This window comes from Solanum dulcamara, chromosome 6 (genome assembly GCF_947179165.1).
Source record: "Solanum dulcamara chromosome 6, daSolDulc1.2, whole genome shotgun sequence".
NCBI lineage: Eukaryota > Viridiplantae > Streptophyta > Magnoliopsida > Solanales > Solanaceae > Solanum > Solanum dulcamara.
In genome coordinates, this window is record NC_077242.1 from 73,682,303 (window position 1) to 73,702,415 (window position 20,113).

The 20,113-nt window shown below is 36.3% G+C and overlaps 2 protein-coding genes across 2 annotated transcripts; one reads left to right on the forward strand and one right to left on the reverse strand.

Moving 5' to 3' along the window:
* Window positions 1–990: 990 nt before the first annotated feature.
* Window positions 991–5,041, forward strand: LOC129891463 (probable protein phosphatase 2C 27). Its single transcript, XM_055966839.1, has 4 exons — window positions 991–1,397; window positions 2,863–3,063; window positions 3,789–4,000; window positions 4,112–5,041. The coding sequence occupies exons 1-4, from the start codon at window positions 1,218–1,220 to the stop codon at window positions 4,668–4,670; spliced, it is 1,152 nt and encodes a 383-aa protein (XP_055822814.1). The 5' UTR covers window positions 991–1,217; the 3' UTR covers window positions 4,671–5,041.
* Window positions 5,042–6,170: 1,129 nt separating this feature from the next.
* LOC129891462 (110 kDa U5 small nuclear ribonucleoprotein component CLO) lies at window positions 6,171–12,356 on the reverse strand. The gene is made up of 11 exons (XM_055966838.1): window positions 12,251–12,356; window positions 11,298–12,060; window positions 9,864–9,932; window positions 8,583–9,776; window positions 8,337–8,435; window positions 8,103–8,261; window positions 7,903–7,988; window positions 7,628–7,826; window positions 7,125–7,235; window positions 6,821–7,027; window positions 6,171–6,716 (listed from the first exon to the last, which is right to left on the reverse strand). The coding sequence occupies exons 2-11, from the start codon at window positions 12,045–12,047 to the stop codon at window positions 6,618–6,620; spliced, it is 2,973 nt and encodes a 990-aa protein (XP_055822813.1). The 5' UTR covers window positions 12,048–12,060; window positions 12,251–12,356; the 3' UTR covers window positions 6,171–6,617.
* Between the last annotated feature and the right edge of the window lie 7,757 nt (window positions 12,357–20,113).

Sequence of the window (20,113 nt, forward strand, 5' to 3'; positions counted from 1 at the left end):
TTTTTTATTCATACTGATTTGTTACGTTTTTCTTGATCCTAGGATTTTTTAAAAACTATTATCTACCCCTTACAAAGTAGGAGTATATGATGCGTACATATTACTTTTTCCCGACTTATAAATTATATTAAAGTTGTTGTTGTTATTGTTGTTAGTGTTAGTGTTGTTGGTGTTGTTGTTGTTGTGGTCTAATTAAATTCTTTTTTTTTTCATTTGGAGACAAAAAATTGCTGTTTTTTTCCTTTTGAAAATGACATATTGATCACTATTTTGGAAGTTTTCTCTCAATTTATTTAATAATAACAAAAAGAAAAATACAGATTACAGATGTTGACAAAAAGTCTTCTTTTTTAATTAAGTGGAAAATAAGGTACTAAATGCCCTGAAGTTTCTGGTAAGTTGGTATGAACCGACAATAAATTAGAAATATCTAACCTAAATATCTCCAAAAGGAAAAAGTTAACACTAAAAAAAAAAAAAAAGTCAATCGATCACAAATAATTATATTCGCTACTTAGATATATATATATATATAGAGAGAGAGAGAGAGATAGATAGATTTATCATGAATTCATAAATTGTACATTACTCGTCGAGTGACAATCTATCATAACTCTTATTTTTAGTTCGGATTCGAAAATGATAATGTAAAACAAGCTAAGGTGTAGTTTTAAATTTTTTGATTTGTTTTAATCGGATATGTATTTTAAGATTTGATTAAATTTAAATTAAATATTATAACTTATTTCTTAAAGCAACACTTTTAACCGAATTTCTTTTAATTTTTTTAAATTTAAAATCGAGATTTCTAATTATGATCATTTTTTTATTTATTTATATACATCTTCATTATAGAATAATTAATAATAAAAATAAAATTAAAAAAATATAATTAATTTATTTTTATGATTTAATTTGATAATTATTTTGAGACAATTACTTTTAATATATATGACAATTAATATTCAACGAGTAGAGTGCAACCTATTTTCTGTGACCCCAATAATCACATATTCCCAAGAATCTTCTCTTTCATCAACAATTTCCCCCACATATTCTCACTTCCCCTACCTCTACTACCTCCTTTCAATACCAACAAGTTGCTCAACCTAAAAGTGATAAAACAACCCATTCTTCTTCTTCTTGGTCTAAATATTCTACTCTTTTTTTTTTTGCCCTTTAACTTCCCCAGTAAATTGTGTAATAACTACTATAACATGTGCATTCAAGATTCAGAACAAGTGAATGAGGGTATGGAGAATTTGGTCATTTCCAACACTGATGACAATGGCAAGAACCAAACTTTACATTCTGAAGCTGAATTTCAACATACCCAAAATGAGAATTTGGGAAAAATTACTACTTCTAGTCCTTCTGTGATGAGAAACTCAATCCCAGTAAGGATTTTTTTTTCTTTTCTTTTCTTTTTTCAAAATTGTAATTTTTTGCTTTTGGGTAGTCTTGATTGTATTCTTTTTTGTTGGTTTGTACATGGATGTTGATTGGTTTTAGTAAAAAAAAAAATCTGTCATAAATGTTGGTTAATTTGGTTGATACTGTTTAAAGATTTGATTTTTATGGCGTACTTATGCCGTAGGACAGTACTTAAAGCTATGGTTATTGGTCTTTTTTCATTTGATATCATGCTGATATTTCTCTCTGTCTCTTATTACTAGCCTATTCATGTCTTTGGCTGGGTGGAAGTATAGAGCTCCGTGTCCATCGTAGTATTAGCATATTCATGTAGTGTTTGGCTTTTGGTATCTGATATCATCTGTGTTTTTTACTGTTTAGGTTACTGCACCTTGTTGTTGCTGTTCTTGTTACAGTTCCTTGCATATATGTCTGCTATTAGCTACCATGTTTTTCTTTTAATTATTGTTTTGATTTCCTTAAGCTGTCTTTTGCAAACAGTATCTTCACCTCAAAGATGTAGTGGACTAGTGGTAAGGCTGGCGTACACTATACCTTCCTCGGACCATGGGAGTTCACTGGGTTTGTTGTTGTTGTCTCATAATTTAAACTTGATAGGGTTCAACATTTCGAGTTTTTATGTAGTCTTGATTGTATTTTTTTTTGAGTTAATTGGGAGAGACTTTTTTGGTTTGCATATGGATGTTGATTGGTATTAGTAGTTTTGTCTTATAAGTGTTGGTCAACTTGGAGTTTTATTGGTTGATACTATTAAAAGATTTGATTTTTATGGTGTTTCTATGCCTTAGGACAGTACTGTAAAGCTATGGTTATTAATCTCTTTTTGTGTACTATTTGCTCCCCAATATTTCTTTTTCTTTGCGTCTCTATGTGTGACCGCAAAGGCGATCCGTGATTCAAACTTGTTGAGTTCAACCTGAAATTATAGTAAGTAAATATCGGGTTCGGTTGAACCCTGTAAACTAGGCTCCATCCACCTCTGTGTTATGTTTTTTTTTACCAGTTAGATGGTCAATTTGTGAATACTGGCTGGATAATTTAATCAATTGACTTGTGTAAACTTTCTGCTTCAGAGCTACAGTGTACCTAAATTTCTTGTACAATTTTTTTTCCTAGTTTTTGTGGAATTGGAAATTTCCTGATGGTATTTTTCAATCATTGTCTTCTGAAAAAGCAATTTCAAGATGTGTCTCATATCGTCCTTCTGGAATCTTTTCGTTTGTCAGCATTTGTAGCTAGTGATTTAGAGTTTGCATTAGCACTGGTTTGGTGTTTCCAACAAACTCATGTGACTACAGTCATGCTGTTTAGCTTCCTAAACAGAGAATTGGCACTGAAGTTCACTTCTATTGTCACATCATCGAAGCTGATTGTTGCTTGAATTCAGACTTTTTCTTCGCTTCAATTAATTTCTGTCCTTTTCTGCAGCTGGAAAGTATTTCAGAAGACACAACTATTGCAGATCGGAAACAGTTACTCTTTAGTAACTTCCTCCCTGCCCTTAGGTCTGGAGATTGGTCTGACATTGGAGGTCGCCTTGATATGGAAGACACTCACATCTGTATTGCGGACCTAGCTAAGAATTTTGGCCATAATATACTTGGTGAGGATGCTATTTCCTTCTATGGAGTAAGTTCTTTAACCTCATTGGATATCATATACGTCATGACTATTTACGCAATATAATTTTAGGCTGAATTTAACTTTCAGTAAGGTTTAGCTTAGCTCTTTCCATGTGAACATAGGAAGTATGCATATAAAAAGACTAACACTATGTAGTAGACACAAACTAGAGTGCCCTACTTGTCAGAGTTGTGAGATGGGGTGCATCTCTTCACCATACGGGTGCTTCTTTCGTCATGTTATTGCAAATACTGTGCTGAAGATATTTTTAAGTATTTTCAGGTAGAGCGAAATGTTCTTAGAATCTCTTATCAAAGAAAAGTATGAAAAGTTAACTGAAGAGACCACATTTCTCCAAAGTTGAAGCATAATACAACTCTTATAAACTCTAGGGAGTATATAATCCAACCGAACAATACCATGGAATCACAAAGGTGTTGTGCTTCCAGGAGTCTCAAAATGAACCTGTTGAACAGCAGTAGGTGGAGCTCCATTAATTGAACTTCTGCTTTCCTAAATGCATATCTTAGTTCCTACTTACGACCATGTCCCATTGTTTCCTTTGATGTTTCTGTCAATTTATATGGATTAGAATTAAATTGAGTTCCTTTTTTTTCCTTTTGGTACGAGGAGGAGGAACACAGAGAGGTCTTTTTTCTGTTTTGGTGTTTTCTTTTTCCTTTTGATATTCTTACTCTGATGATGCCTAATGCAAACGGTTCTAATGACAGGTCTTTGATGGACATGGAGGGAAAGGAGCATCACAGTTTGTTCGTGATTACTTACCAAAGATCATTGTCGAGGATGCTGATTTTCCTCTGGAACTTGAGAAAGTGGTTACAAGATCTTTCGCAGAGACGGATGCTGCCTTTGCCAAGTCATGCTCTGTTGACTCAGCCTTGTCCTCCGGCACTACTGCACTCACTGCAATGATATTTGGAAGGTGATCTATTCCTGTGCCTAAGTCATCTCATTAAGCTACATTCAGGAATCCATTTTCTAAGATTAGCCTCTTTGATCAATTCTTTAAACTGATGCGTTGTCTTATGAACAGATCACTACTTGTGGCAAATGCTGGTGATTGTCGAGCAGTTGTATCTCGACGTGGACTGGCTATAGAAATGTCAAAGGATCACAGACCTTCTTGTGTTACTGAGAAAACTCGTATCGAGTCAGTAGGTGGATTTGTTGATGATGACTATTTGAATGGACAGCTAGGCGTGACCCGGGCATTAGGTGACTGGCACATTAAAGGATTGAAGGAGGTTGAGAAGGGCGGGCCATTGAGTGCTGAACCAGAACTGAAGTTGCTGACGTTGACAAAGGAGGATGAGTTCCTGATTATTGGTAGTGATGGAATATGGGATGTTTTCCGAAGCCAAAATGCAGTTGATTTTGCTCGGAGGAGACTGCAGGAGCATAACAATGTAAAGCGATGCTGCAAGGAAATAGTAGATGAGGCCAAAAAGCGCGGTGCCATAGACAACTTAACAGTAGTCATGGTCTGTTTTCACTCCGAGCCTCCACCTCCAGTTGTTTTTCAAAGATCAAGAATAAGGAAAAGTATATCCGCCGAGGGACTTGCAAATCTAAGATCTTTGCTTGAAGGCTAGAGCTGCAACGTTCGATATTAATTTTGGCAGCTTACAACATATCCACCTAAACAACAGCGATAAGGACGATCACTTGGTTACTTCTTGACAACTTTGTAAATACTCTTGAGGTAAGCTTATCTTCTTTTTTTGTAATCCTCCCATTTAGACCTAAGTCCAAGACGAAATAAAGCTTGAGGGAGAGAGAAGCAACCCATTGAGCCAAATTTTTGTACATAAATTAAACTCAATATTCTTCCATTGTATGGTGAGAGACAAAAGTTGAATTGTTGGTTTGTTCCAACCTTTTTGATGTCAAAACACAGTTTATGTAATTACCACATGCCTTGGCTGTGACTGGCTTAATAAAAGAGTTCCAAATCTCCTTCATATGAGTGCTGGCCAGTGGCGGATGCAGTTATTTAGCTGCGGGTTCATCTGAATCCAATATTTTCAACGCAGAACATAAATTATAAATTCATGTATGAAAAATTACTTGAAACAAAGATTGAGCTCATAAAGCTTAAATCCTAGATCCACAAGTAAATAGATGCACTAAGGCGTAACGGCTTTGCAGCTGCTATATTGCAGATTTAACAAATGTATTTTCTGCTGAATTTTGGTGCATATAAAGTATCATACTTACAAATTTAACAAATGTATATGCTTAAGAGCTTCAAACTTTTTTTTCGAGTACAAACATTTTAATTCTAAACATTAATGGTAAAGTAAAGATCATAAAGTGACGAGTCCATTATTAGTGAGATGCAAAGTGAGAGGTTATCGCTTCACAGGTGAAACTAGTGGTGGCAAAATCAACTCAATCCGTTCAATTCAATCCAGCCCGTTTAAATTTGGGTTGGTAATTGACCCGTTCATTCATTAGTTCAACCATTTCAATCCAACCCATTTTAACCTATAAAAAATTAGATTGATATATAACTCGAATTGACTCATGAGAAATCTTGTTAAAATATTTTTAAAAAACTTCTTTTTAAAAAATTTGATATGTTATATATAGCCATAATAAAGAAAAAAAATAACTTTATTATGTACTAAAATAGTTTAAAAGAACAAATAAAACAATTAAGCTTCGTAAAAATTGGGTTGAATTGAATCTTGACCCGTTATATAACTCATTACATAACCCATTTTGACCCAAACTAATTTGGGTTAGGTTGGGTCTTGACCCAATTATTGTCTTAACCCATTATGACCCGTCCAAATTTGATCCAACCCCGCCCAATTGCCACCCCTAGGTGAAACCACGTGCAAAATAGAAATTTGTGTTTCAAATTCTGTTGGAGTTGAATTCAACTCAATAGAATCCAGAATTCATTGTTGATTTAACCAAAAAGAATTCAACAATCATCCTCTAAAACCGGGATCAAATGTCACAAAACTCACCTCAAAAATAAGGTTGTCTACCCTAATGCAAGACCATCAATGGCTGATTCCATAGCTCGAACCACGACCTATAGTTCAAAGGAAGATAACTTTAATGTTACACCATGGCTCGCCTTCACAAAATTCAACTAAAATAGATATATAAGAAGGAAGTTCTAGTACCGTGGACAATGAGCTCAATCTTTAGTTTACATGCAATCCAAAGAAGATGCCAAAACAGGATAAAGTAAGAATTTGAACTGGTGCCCAGTCATTCGCTACACTTGAGCATACAGAAACCTCATTCACAATGTTAGTCATACCAGAACCTACTCTTTGACAGAGGAAACCGACCCAAACACTCGGAATGTGAGAGCAAGCGATCACCCAACAAATGAACCAGCTCAAGGAATTGAGTGAGGCCAGAACCATCCATGATCTGGACTGCCAATTTGCATTGGAATATTACATATTGTGGTTCAAGGAGCTCAATGATCTAATACCTTTCAAAAGGCTGTTTGCAACATGACATACAAAGGAAAGTTCCATAAGCACAATTACAGAAGTATCTCAACTAAATATCTACATCATCTGCAAGTGAAGATCAGCATCCTGCTGCGCAAGCTCTACCATCATAGCCTCGTCAAAGAACTTGTTGATGCTCACGTCTTCACTCATTCCCTGGAAAGAAAAGGGATAGATTTATCAAATCAGGTGTTGTTCCAGAAACCTGAAGGGTAAATAACTTCTTCCAAAACTCAATTTAACCCTGTAAGAATGTATACCTTTCTACGCCTTGTCTTCACCATGAACTCACGAGCCAGATGCTGAATTGGGGCAGGCTCCAGTGGTCGTAGAACAATGCTCTTGTCAAGAGGATCCCCAGGGACAATAGCCCAATGATCAAACACAGAAAGACAAAAAGCCTGCCCTTGGGTGTGATACCTCAAGTCCGTTTCAAAACCGAAGGACTCAATAACGGGTAAAAATGCCTGGACAAAGAAGAGGTGTGCACATAAGAAACCTGATGCTATAACATGAAAACATTGCATCAACAATTGAAGGTGCTATCGATGTTTGAAATCAAACCTTGACAATGTAGGCAGGGGTCCCAGGTTGAGGAACATCAGCAGTAACATGTCCACGCCTGCGAGACAACACGGTGTATATAGCCGAGAGACAATCCATGGGCGTTTGGATCTGAAGCAAGACGTCAGAAAGTTAGCCCTAGTTTCACATAAGAAAACATCTTTAAACAAACTTTGGTTGAAATTTTATATCCAATTTATGTAAATAAGTGAGAACCTAACCCAAGGCTCAACACTTGGACTTTTCTTGTCAATTTGAACATAGTATAAACCCAGCAGGAGCATCACTAATATCCAGTTGTGACAGTTCCGCTGTTCACTTTTTTCCTAATATATGTGGGCATAGAGCAGCAGCTCTAACACCTAAAATAATATGTTTTACACAGCTCATAGGTAAAGTTTTAAACCCCTCTCCCCTTCTTTTTTTACATTGGTGATCCAAAGAACTTGTCAAACAATTAATCACGAAAACATTACCAAAAAAAAAAAACTTAAACAGTATACCTCCACATAATACACAGGTTCCATAAGTCTGGGTGTAGCCATAAGGAAAGCAGAGTAGGCTACACGTCGTGCAGTTGGAATAATCTGACCCGTTCCACGATGCAATGGCTCCGGTGCTATCTTTGCATCGACTATCTTGAATTTAACATTTCTAATGGGCTCATCGCAGAGGGGTCCTTCCCGAGCTCCCCATTGAAACCTGTTGAGATTTTGTTGATTTTGTTAGTCCACCATCTGGGTCAGGGAAAACCACAAAACTAAGAAACTCAACTTACCCCTGAACAATAGAATCTTTAACAGCATTCAACAAGCTCTTGTCCACTTCACTTGAGAGTGTGTCATCCAACAAGATGTTAGGCCCCTGCAAATATATTTGAAGTGTCAAAACAGAATATGTTCAACTAAGGGATAGAATCAATCCATTAGTAGAAGTTCAAAACAGCTAAGTGGTAATCTAAACTATGTAACTACTGACCTGCTTATCAGGTCCAAATGCCCAAATAGACCGTGCAGCAAGAAGATCCCAGTCATATTTGGTTTGGAAAAATTCACCTAGTTTCTTTCTAGGCCAATCTATGCTTACAACACCGTTCTCGATGTCCTCAGCAAGTCCTCTCTCCAGAGGTTCAGCAATCTACAAGCAATAAAAGTGAGCAAGTTGGAAAGCAATTTTCTCAGCTTTGACAGATTAAAAAATTAACAGACTAACCATGGTGATTTTATTTTTCTTGTTAGGTGTTTCAGCAAAACATTTCATTGAAGACGACTCCACCACAGTTTCACAGAATGAGACAACTGGATCAGCCACCTGAATGTCGCGCATCACAACGAAAAAGAACCCCAAGATCAGTTGAGTTTGACAAAAAAGTTACCAATATCAATAAAGTTTGTATTTGTCCTGTAACAAGTAAAGAACTGACAAAGGCAAGTACAGAAGAGAAAGTTACAAAAGCACCTTCACTTCCACCTCGGAGTAAAGCTCCCTAAGGTCCTTCATTATGGAATCTAGGTACAATTCACCAGTACCTAATATTGTGTGTTCACCGGACTCTTCAACCTTTGTGATCGCAAGAGGATAACTCTTGCTGATTTTCCTAAGCCCCTCCACCATTTTGGGCAATTCGCTAGGATTCAAAGGCTCAGTTGCTGTTTTCACCACAGGAAGAGTATTGAACTGAAGAGGGCGAAATATGTATACATCCTCATCAAATTCCAAATTACAAAGAGTAGCAGTTTTCATGATTGAAGCATCCACTCCTTCAATCAGAACCCATGCACCTGGAGGAGCCTTACTAATGGGTATCCTGTATCTAGCTTGATATACCCACAGCTTTGTAACTTCTTTTACAGTCATATCCTCTTCATCATCAGGTGAATAGCCCTCACCCAGAACGCGTACTGTCTGCCCTGTCATTATTTCTCCGCTGTAAACCCTACCAAAAGCATCAAAAACACTACAATCTGGTTTGGGATACAGCTTTGTCACATTAACCATCAACGGGCCAGCGGAATCACAATTTTCCATTGCTTTGTAAATTGCTGAATCCTTTGGACCCGTGTATATGTGTTCCACTTTCCTAGCTGCGGCAGCTTTAGCAGAAGGGATGTGATGAACCAACATGTCAGTAAACCCAGTGGCAGTTCCAAAAACAGCACTGCAAGCCAGCCTCAGCAGAGGCCTTACATTTAAACGGTAAGCTGCATTGCTTAGTGTCACCCCAAGTTCTGCTAGGGTTGCTTCAACACTCTTCTTGTGCTCTCCAATCACTTGGCTATAGATTTTGTAAAGAGGTTCAAGAACGAACTGAACAAAAGATCTTTCAACCCCACTTGCAGGCGGTTTCTTCTTGAAACTTCTTGTATCAGGATCAAAGTAGAAGTCCCCCCAAAGCCGCGAAGCAAACTTGTTGGCATCAAATGCAATTCCGTGAAGCTTAACATACAGTTTGGCAAATGACTGCAGAGTGAATGACCATCCTGCTGTTGCACTTGCAAAGCAGACATTCCCTAGAGCAGGATCAATTAATTGTGCATTTCCAGCTGTGGATGAGGCAGCTGTAATTTGATTGTTGACAGTTTCAACTATGTGCTTTAATTTGAAGTAGGCGTCCTTCGGAGGCAATTTAAGCTCAGTTATCAATCTGTCAACCTAAAATGACAAAAAAAATTGTTAGTGGTAACAATGTGTCTCAACATTACTTGAATCTTCACCAGTTTTATGTGATGGGCAATATACCTTGTTGATCACAAGAACAATCGGAATACGTTCTAGAATTGCATGCCTAATGGCCCTTTCTGTATTTACCTGTTACGAATGACACAAGAAACAAATGTAAGTGATCTGTCTATCCAGTGTACATATACCAGATAAAGACTAGATAGAACTCAATTGTAGCAAATACGGCTTCCATATATAAAAACAAAAAGAAGATGCAACTTTACCACCCAGCTCGTCTACCTGATTAACTTAATCCAACTAAAACCCACCATACCCCATATGAGCCCCAAAATTTTGATAATACATTTCCCTAAACTGCAAAGCCTCCCAGAGAACACACAGCAAGCAGCTTACATCCAGACCAAGTGATAATCACCATGTCCTGCATACATCGCATAGTTTGGTCTATTTTAGACGACTTCCATTGTTCTATACTCTCGGCCCCACATACCAGCTAGTTTAAAGGGTCCCACTCTTCATTGGGCAGTAGACGACATAGTATATGAGTAAATAAGGCACTCCATTTGTTGAATATTTTATCAGGCTATTTAAATATCTATACATTGCTTTAAACTTCGATACTCCCAACTCCCTCTCATTAAGAAAAAACATTTTCCAAAACATTGTTTATATATAGTACCAATTTCTATTTGACAATACTTCTGACATTTTTTCCAAATGGAAATCGTGCTTCATGTATGTTTCAAATTAAGGTGTAGACATGTATGCTGTTACTCTCTTTTTTTGTGGAAGCTTAGTACTCTTTTACTCGATTAATTAGTTGTGAAGACACCTGTTAGATCTTATCTAGCAGCTACATGATTCCCACAAAATGTCTGAATTCCAGCATATGGCAAGATTGGCAATTCAGAAGCACTGTACTGGATGCTGCAGGGAAGAAATAAAATTAATGACTTATAATGTATAAAGACTAGCTACTATTACAGTACAGTCATCCCAAGGAATATAACTCGATTTTCCACGATAGTTCTGCTTAGATATACTGTCTGCAGTCTGCACAGTATACGTGCGAATTGAAAACCATATAGTTGGCTGCAACTCACAAACGCCACCACATACAAAGGAGGCTGGCAACTCAGGTCAGCATCCGTATAAAACAAAACTAGTTTTAGAAGCATATGCTTTGATGGCTATAACTTCTAGCATCCTATACAAACTTTGCCTCATGCACTGAAACAAGTAAGAGCCTGTTTGGATGGGCTTATAAGTCATAAGTTAAGAATCCTAACTTATGGCTTTTGGTTTATTATTGTTATTTTGTCTTGACTATAAGTGCTTAAAAGTACTTTTTTTATCCTACCCAAACACTACAAACGTGCTTAAAAGCTATTTTAGCTTAAAAGCACCTAAAATAAGCCAATCCTAACATGCTCTAAGCTACTAGGCTGTCATTTGCAAGTGAATTAACCATAGAAATAAAAAGGAACTTACCATCACTCCTTCAACTGCATCAACAATCAAAACTGCCCCATCAGCAAGTCTTAAAGCAGCAGTCATTTCATCGGAGAAGTTGACATGGCCGGGAGCATCCATAATGTTACATAGGTAAGACTTAGAATTGCTATCTTCGAGAACTAACGACATAGGAACAGACTTAATTGATATCCTCCTCTCCTGCTCATCTATTCTTGTATCTGTATACCTCATATGCTTCTCACTGTTCTGATCAAACGTAGATATATGGTGTGTTTGCTCCACTAGCATATCCATAAACAAAGTCTTCCCATGATGTATGTGTCCCACTAGAGCAACATTTCTAACCAATGCTGGATTGGACATCAGACCTAATAGAAACTGAGTCGAAACATAAGTGGACGAATCCTTTACCCCAAGTTCAAACTTGAGATTCTTCACCGGTTTAATTATTGGCATTTCAAGTGGCTGTTCATCTTCATCCATTACCAAAGTCTCAACTTCTTCACCATAAACCTCTTCAGCTGTTGGGTAATATTTCTTGTCTTCAGCAAGAACAACTTGATTATCCATGTCAATATCATCATCGTCTTGAATAGCAAGCCATCCATTTGATCCACCAGGCTGCTTCTCACCATCAGATGCAACTCTCTCATCATCACTCCTATCGGGAAGCTCATCCTCTTCCTCTTCCCTATCACTTTCCTCATCAGACTCTATTTCAGGACCAATATAGTTCCCAAATTCATCATACAAGCTATCATCCATGGCTCTTTACTACCTGAATTAAACAAAAACAAAAATCAGCTGCAGAAAAACACAATGCGCATTATGTACAGGTAAAACATATAAGTCGAACTATTTCATTCAAGGGCGGCTCAACCCTAAAGCCACTAACCCCCCCAAAAAAATAAGGGCCTCCAAAGAAGCAAAAATCCCCAAATTCAGTTCGCTCAAATACGAAAACATACCTAAGATGCACAGAAAGGAAATAAATTCGACCGATTAAACGAAGAACTAAAAGAACAGAGCAGACAAAAGATGAAGGAGATACACATACACACTTGGAACAAACCCTAAGTAGAATATAAGAAAATTTATCCATATATTATTAGGCTTATTTTTTATCTCTTAATTTATCTAATTCGCTTCAATTTAAATCAATTATGTTTTAATATTGACTATATAAGATTGTTTTCAATACTTTGATATATTTAATTAAACAATTCAAGCTTAAATTAAATAAATTATCAAATAATTAAATTTAAATATCTTAACTTTGAATATCGATTTTTGTAATTTAAAATATTATAAAATATTATATAAGAAAAAAATAATACTCTAATTGACATATTTAATGAAGTGAAGTCTTAATTTTATTTTTAAACACTTTTAAAATAATTTTTACAGTTCATAAAACAATTGATTATATTAAAAGGCTTTCAAAACTATAATCAATAAGAGAGATTTAAATATTTATGTTGCTATGTAATGTACAATAATTTATATATATTTATTCTTCTCTTACAAAATATTATAAAGAACTGTTAATGTTAATCGAAAAAGAAAAATTAATTATTAAATTATGATCTATCAAAATATTTTTTAAAAATTTATAAAAATAAATATATATATATATAATAAGAATAACTCTTTTTTCTAAATTTTAATATTAGGCCACCCATTATATTGAGCAGTCGTTGCTTTCATGGCTAAACTTTCTTACACCACAACAAAACATGAGATTTTAAAGGAATGACATGCAAAGGTAAGAAAAATAAATAACTAACCTATTAACTAGACGAAAGAAGAGGAAAGTATCGTTGACTCGAAGAAATGCCTGAGATGATGACGAAAGACGGTGACGTGAGCAGCTGCAATAGCGACAGTTCAAGCAGATGTTCAAGCCGATAGTCTTTGGGAACAGAACTTTCAATTTTCCGTGCTATATAAGTTGGGCCTAACATAGATCTAGAACCACATTGAATACAAAAAGGCCAAAAGAATTGGGTTTGATTTTTAGAGAAATTAACATTAATAGCCGATAATATTCTATATATATATAGAAGTGGTCAGGGAAACAGTTGGCAAATGTCTTTCTAACTTGCTTCTCGAGTAGGCTATTTTGATCAATTCAGGTTACTTTCTTCGTTTCAATTTATTTGTATTATAAATTAAAATAATTATATTATGTCTATTAACTAGTGATGTAAATATTTTTGAGCAAACAGTCAAATGTGTAAATTTTAAATGGAGTGGATGAAGGATTGCAAGGTATTCATAACATGCAAGAACGGAAGATAAAAAAACAATATTAGAAATATAAAAATACAAATATTGAATTCAGTTTGCTACACGTATAGTTGATGTCTTCTTTAAAAAATCAGATATTGTACTTATGCAATTTTAGTTAGGATTAAATATTGCATGCGTATGAATACAGTGTATTTCGCTACGTTTTAAAATAATTTTTTTCTATATTTTGAGAAAAACACAAAAACAAAAATAAAATGTCGCTAAATATTACAAAAACATGCGCTAATTAAATATCGCTAGTTGTGAAATTTTTTGATAAAAAATACATAATGTATTTAATTGTAGTGCATAAATCAAGAATGTTCTGGTGTCTTGTAAAACGAATTATTTGAATTGTATAAATTACTATAATCTCGAGGTTATATATAAGATAAATAATGAATTTTATTGACAATAAACTCTAGTATTGGCTATATATCAGTTATTTGTTGGATATACTATCCATTCAAAATAACAGTATGAATATGATGGTTAATCAGAAATCAAAGCTCTGCCCACAATATCTTATTGAAGGAAATTCTATTTTGTATAATAAAAAATGCAATGGAACTGTACGTAGTTTAATACAGTTTATATTATTTTATTTCATCTTTTTGAAATGAAATATTATAGTCAAATTATTATTTTCCCAGATTTTTCATTCAATATTTTGATATTCGTTTTAGGATTCGATTAATCTTTAAAATTGATGTCATGATGGTATGTGTAGAAATCACCATGTTAGCAGCTTCAGAGCTACCACTTCTAGAGAGAAGTCGGCTTGAGAAGAAGAGAGTAAAGGTAGAGAGAGAAAGGAAAAATGTTATTCTCATTCTAAAATATACATACATCTGCATACTTATATTTAGACTTGCTAAGTGTATTCTAACTTCAACTAACTCCCTGTGTGGGACCCACATCTAAAACAACCACACACACATATTATACTAACACCACTAACTAACACATTATTTACCAACTAACTATTATTAACACCATGTGCTTATATGTGTATAGCACATGTTAATATTCAATACTCCCCCTCAAGTTGGAGGGTGCAGAATGTCCAGCAGTCCCAACTTGGTTATCAAATATGAATGTTGTTGCCTGCTCAGTCCCTTCGTTAGTAGATCTGCTTGTTGATCACTTGTGTTTACGAATTCAGTCTTGATTGTTCCTTCTTTTATCTTATCTCTTATGAAGTGGCAATCAACTTCAATGTGTTTAGTACGTTCATGATATACTGGGTTCGCAACCAACTGAATTGCTGTCTTGCTGTCACTCCAAATTCTCACTGGTTGATGTATTTGTACTCCTAGCTCCTTAAACAGCCCCAGCAGCCAAATAACTTCTGATGCTACTGCTGCCATGCTTCTATACTCAGCTTCAGCTGAGCTTTTTGATATTGTTTGTTGTTTCTTTGATTTCCAGGAGATCAGGGACTTTCCAAACTTCACTGCATAGCCTGTGATGGACCTTCTTGTGTTTGGATATGCTGCCCAATCTGAATCACACCAGCATGTTAATTCTTGTGTCTGTTGTGATCTGAAGATGAGGCCCTGTCCTGGTGCATTTTTGAGGTATTTGACCACTCTAATGGCTGCCTCCCAATGTGACATTTTTGGCTCTTGCATAAATTGGCTCAGTGTCTGAACTGCAAAGCTAATATCAGGCCTTATAATGGTGACATAGAGGAGTTTACCTATCAACCTTTGATACATTGAAGCATCCCCTAAGACTTCATCATCCTTGACTCCAACAATTCTGTCATACTCCACAGTGGTTAGTTTGTTTCCAGCTTCTAATGGTGTAGTAGCTGGTCTTGTACCTGCTAGGCCTACTTCTGATATGAGTTCTAGTATATACTTCCTTTGATTAAGGACAACACCAACCTGTGATCTCAGAACTTCAATCCCAAGAAAGTATTTAAGCTCCCCCAGATCCTTGACTCTAAAGTCATGATGCAAAATCTTTTTTGCTTCTTCTATGAGAATGTTGCTATTCCCAGTGATGAGTAGGTCATCTACATATACTAGAATTATCACAATATCAATACCTGATTTCCTTGTAAAGAGAGAGTAATCATGTGCACTTTGTGTGAATCCTGCAGTTACTAAGGCATCAGTCAGCTTTATGTTTCACTGCCTTGAGGCCTGCTTCAGGCCATACAGAGACTTCAGCAGCTTGCATACTTTGGTCTCCCCCTGTTTTTTGAAGCCCTCTGGCAGTTCCATATATACCTCTTCATACAGGTCTCCTTGTAAGAATGCATTGTACACATCCATTTGATGAAGATTTCAACCCTTTGATGCTGCTAATGCAATTACAGATCTTACAGTGATCATTTTGGCCACTGAAGAGAAGGTTTCATGATAGTCGAGGCCTTCTTTTTTACTATACCCCTTTGTCACTAACCTTGCCTTGAATCTTTCAACATCTCCATTAGCTTTGTATTTGATTTTATACACCCATTTTGAGCCAACTGCATTCTTCCCATTTGGAAGATCAACAACCTGCCAAGTATGATTATCTTCCAAAGCCTTAATCTCTTGCTTCATGGCTTCTATCCATTTGCTATCTCTTGAAGCTTCTTTGAAAGTTTTTGGTTCAGACAAATTTGAGAATTTGTTGGCCAAATAACTTTTGTACTTGTTTGATGTTGCTGCATATGACACATATTTGTTCATAGGATAAGTGCTAGTTCCATCATGACTAGCATTGAAAATGTAGTCATTCAACCATCCAGGCCTCTTAGTAATCCTAGCTGGTCTTGCATTCACAACAGGAGGAGTAATAGCCTGCAATGGAGTTTGTTCAACAGGAGTATCAACATGATCAATTTCAATAGACATTTCTGATGTATCTGCAGTTTCTGGTGTATCTGCAGGAGGAACATATGTTGAGGATCCATTTCCATTGTCAGGTGACAGGGGCCCCCTTGCTCCTACTGGTGTGGACTGGAGAGGATCAGGATATATGATACCTGTTGGGCCTGGTGGAAAGAAAAAATCATGACTTGATTCTGAAGAGGTGAGGAAAGGAAACTCAGTTTCTCTAAATACCACATCCTTGCTAACAAGGAACCTGTTAGTGGACATGTCAAGTAAAATGTAACCCTTTTGTGTTTCTGAGAATCCCATGAAGACAGCTGTTGTGGCTCTAGAGGCAAGCTTGTCAGATCTTGGTAGTGTAGTGACATAACATAGGCAGCCAAGGACTCTGAGATGATCAATAGTGGCACTCTTGTGAAACATCAATTCATATGGAGTTTGATTCTGCAGAGTAGTTGATGGCAACCTGTTCATGAGATAAACTGCTGACACAAAAACCCCCAATATTTAGTAGGAAAATGAGCTTGGAATTTGACAGCCCTGGCCATTTCTAAAATTTGTCTGTGCTTCCTTTCAACCACCCCATTTTGCTGGGGAGTGTAAGGAAAGTTGCTTTGATGAACTATGCCTAAGCTATGGAATAACTCATAGCATTGTGAGTTGAAGAATTCAGTGCCATTATCAGATCTAATAGTTTTGATTTTACAATTGAACTGAGTGGCAACATAAGCAAGAAATTGTCTCAAAACAACAATTACTCCAGTCTTCAATTATAACAGATAAATCCAAGTGTACCTTGTGTGATCATCAACAATGGTGAGGAAATAGTTTTTCTTATCAAATGTAGGAATTCTATAGGGACCCCACAGGTCTAGATGAATCAATTCAAAAGGCTTATCAGTTCTAGAATTACTGAAAGGAAATTGCAATCTAGTTTGTTTTGCCATAGGGCAAATCTTACAATGGCTATGAATATTGGCATCAAGCTTATTCCTGAACTCTGGTATATGTTTCATAGTAGAAATGGAAGGATGGCCCAGCCTCATATGCCATAAGCTGCATCTCTCATCAACAGCTGCTAGGTGGACCTGCCTTATATTTTCCTTTTGCTCTGCATCTTCAGTTAACCCTTGAAAAATGTATAAACCTTCTTGCAATCTACCAATCCCCTTCACCTTGCCACTGTAGAGATCTTGGAAGATACAGTGATCAGGGAAGAAATTGACTGAACAACATAACTCCTTAGTCAATTTTGACACTGACAGAAGGTTGTATTTAAAGTCTGGCACAAACAGCACATTTGATATTGTCTCCTTTCCAAATAGTTCAATATACCCTGTATGTGTGATTGGCACTGTGTCTCCATTTGGCAAATGCATTTTTAAACCTCTACTAGCATGTATATTACGTATGCTCTTTAACAGTTTCTCATTTGCAGTAACATGGTGAGAGGCACCAGAATCAACTATCCACTCACACTTTTCTAGCTGAGACAGTAGACAAGTTATAGTACCTGTCATATGAGCTTGATATTCTTCAGAGTCTTTGTTATCTGAGGCATAGTGGCCACCTTTGCTATCATCTCTCCTGTTGTTATCAGTATAATGACTTCGGTTGTCAATCGTGCCTGAGTGTTTTTCTTGAGAAAGATCCACATTGTTGGCAACTGTAGTATGTGTGTCTTTTCTCCATCCTTCATTATTGTCTCTTTTGTATCTATCTTTGTATGTGTCTCTCCTCCAACCCTCACGATGGTTGTTATGCCCTTCATAGTTACCTCTTATTCTTCTACTGAACTTATTGTCTCTTTCTGCAGGGTACCCAATGATTTTATAACAGTCATTCTTTGTGTGATTTCTCATGTGGCAGTGCTCACAATACATGGAGCCTCTCTTGTAGTTGTCTCTTTTCTTAGCCTGCATCGCCATTGGATTAGACTTCTCAGTGTTTGCCTGCTGACTTTCATCCTGTACTATTAAGGCATATGCCTGATTCACAGTTTGTGTGGTGGATTTCATCATGATTTGCCTCTTGGCCTGATCATATGACTCGTTCAAACCGCTTAAAAACTGCATTAGCCTTTGCTGCTGCAAGTACTCAATGTAGTCTCTTGACTTTGGACAGCCACAATTTGGAGAAGGAGCTATTACATCAGATTCATTCCATAGCTCTTTCAGCTTAGAGAAATACACTGATACTGGATCAGTTCCTTTCTTGAGATTCGCAGTTGCTGTGTGAAGTTGAAAAATCCTCACACGATTCACTTTATCAAAGCTCTCCTTCAAGTCTTCCCACACTAGATGTGCATCCGATGCATAAACGATAACACTGAGCAGATTTTCTGACACTATGTTCATGATCCATGAAAGGACGATTGCATTCACCGTCTCCCACTGTTCATGAAGAGATTCATCAAATGAGTCCTTTGTGCATGTTCCAGTCACAAATCCCAACTTCTTCTTTGCTAAAAGTGAGATTCTCATGGCCCTGCTCCAAACTCCATAGTTTTCAGATCCGGTGAGTTTCACCGGCGCAAGCACGCACCCCGATGTGTCCGATGGGTGCACATATAAGGGATGGCCATGTTCTACAACCATCCTTTCATGCGATTGTGACGGATTTGCTAGTCGTTGACCATTCACCATTTTAGCTTCTCTCTCGATGTTCTTCAGTCCAGGCTTCGATTGATCTCCGATCCTTCACCGTTGTTCTTCAATTCGAGCTTCAGTGGCTGATTGATTCTTCAATCCCGCTCTGATACCATGTAGAAATCACCATGTTAGCAGCTTCAGAGCTACCACTTCTAGAGAGAAGTCGGCTTGAGAAGAAGAGAGTAAAGGTAGAGAGAGAGGGGAAAAATGTTATTCTCATTCTAAAATATACATACATCTACATACTTATATTTAGACTTGCTAAGTGTATTCTAACTTCAACTAACTCCCTGTGTGGGACCCACATCTAAAACAACCACACACACATATTATACTAACACCACTAACTAACACATTATTTACCAACTAACTATTATTAACACCATGTGCTTATATGTGTATAGCACATGTTAATATTCAATAGTACGAGACAACTCTAAAGCTTCATTCTTGTCCGACTAAATAAGTATTGAGCTAGCATCTATAGCTTTTAAAAATAATCTTCTTTTGAAATTTTGTTGGACGAACACCCGTAATTTAAATATCTCACATTTGTTGCTATACATCAATAATATAATTTAATTTTTTATATCAAGTCGCTTGTTGAATAAACTTAGTATATTTTGATATACAATTAGCAACATGAAAAGAAAAAAAAGAGGCAAAGGTAGATTAGGGTTCTAGGTGAAGCAATCATCCTATTCCGATTATATTATCCTAGCTTTATGTAATAGTGATTAGGATGTTCGAAGTTGAATCATAATTGATAATTCAAATAAAAAAAATGTTATTGGATTTATTAGTAGTGGATTATTAAATTAACGATTTGAAAGTGGTTTAGAGTTTTGTAAATGACAAATTATTAATTCGAAAGTAAATTGCTTAACTTTTATAACTAGATAAATCGATAAAACGTCAACCCATTTTACTGATTGCTTTTCCCTCCCCAAACTATTAATACTATTTCACTATAAGTCCCTTTGTCCCAAAACATTTGTCTCCATTCACCGCTCACCTTATCAACTGTATTCTCTACTAGTAATGACGAAGACTTCTT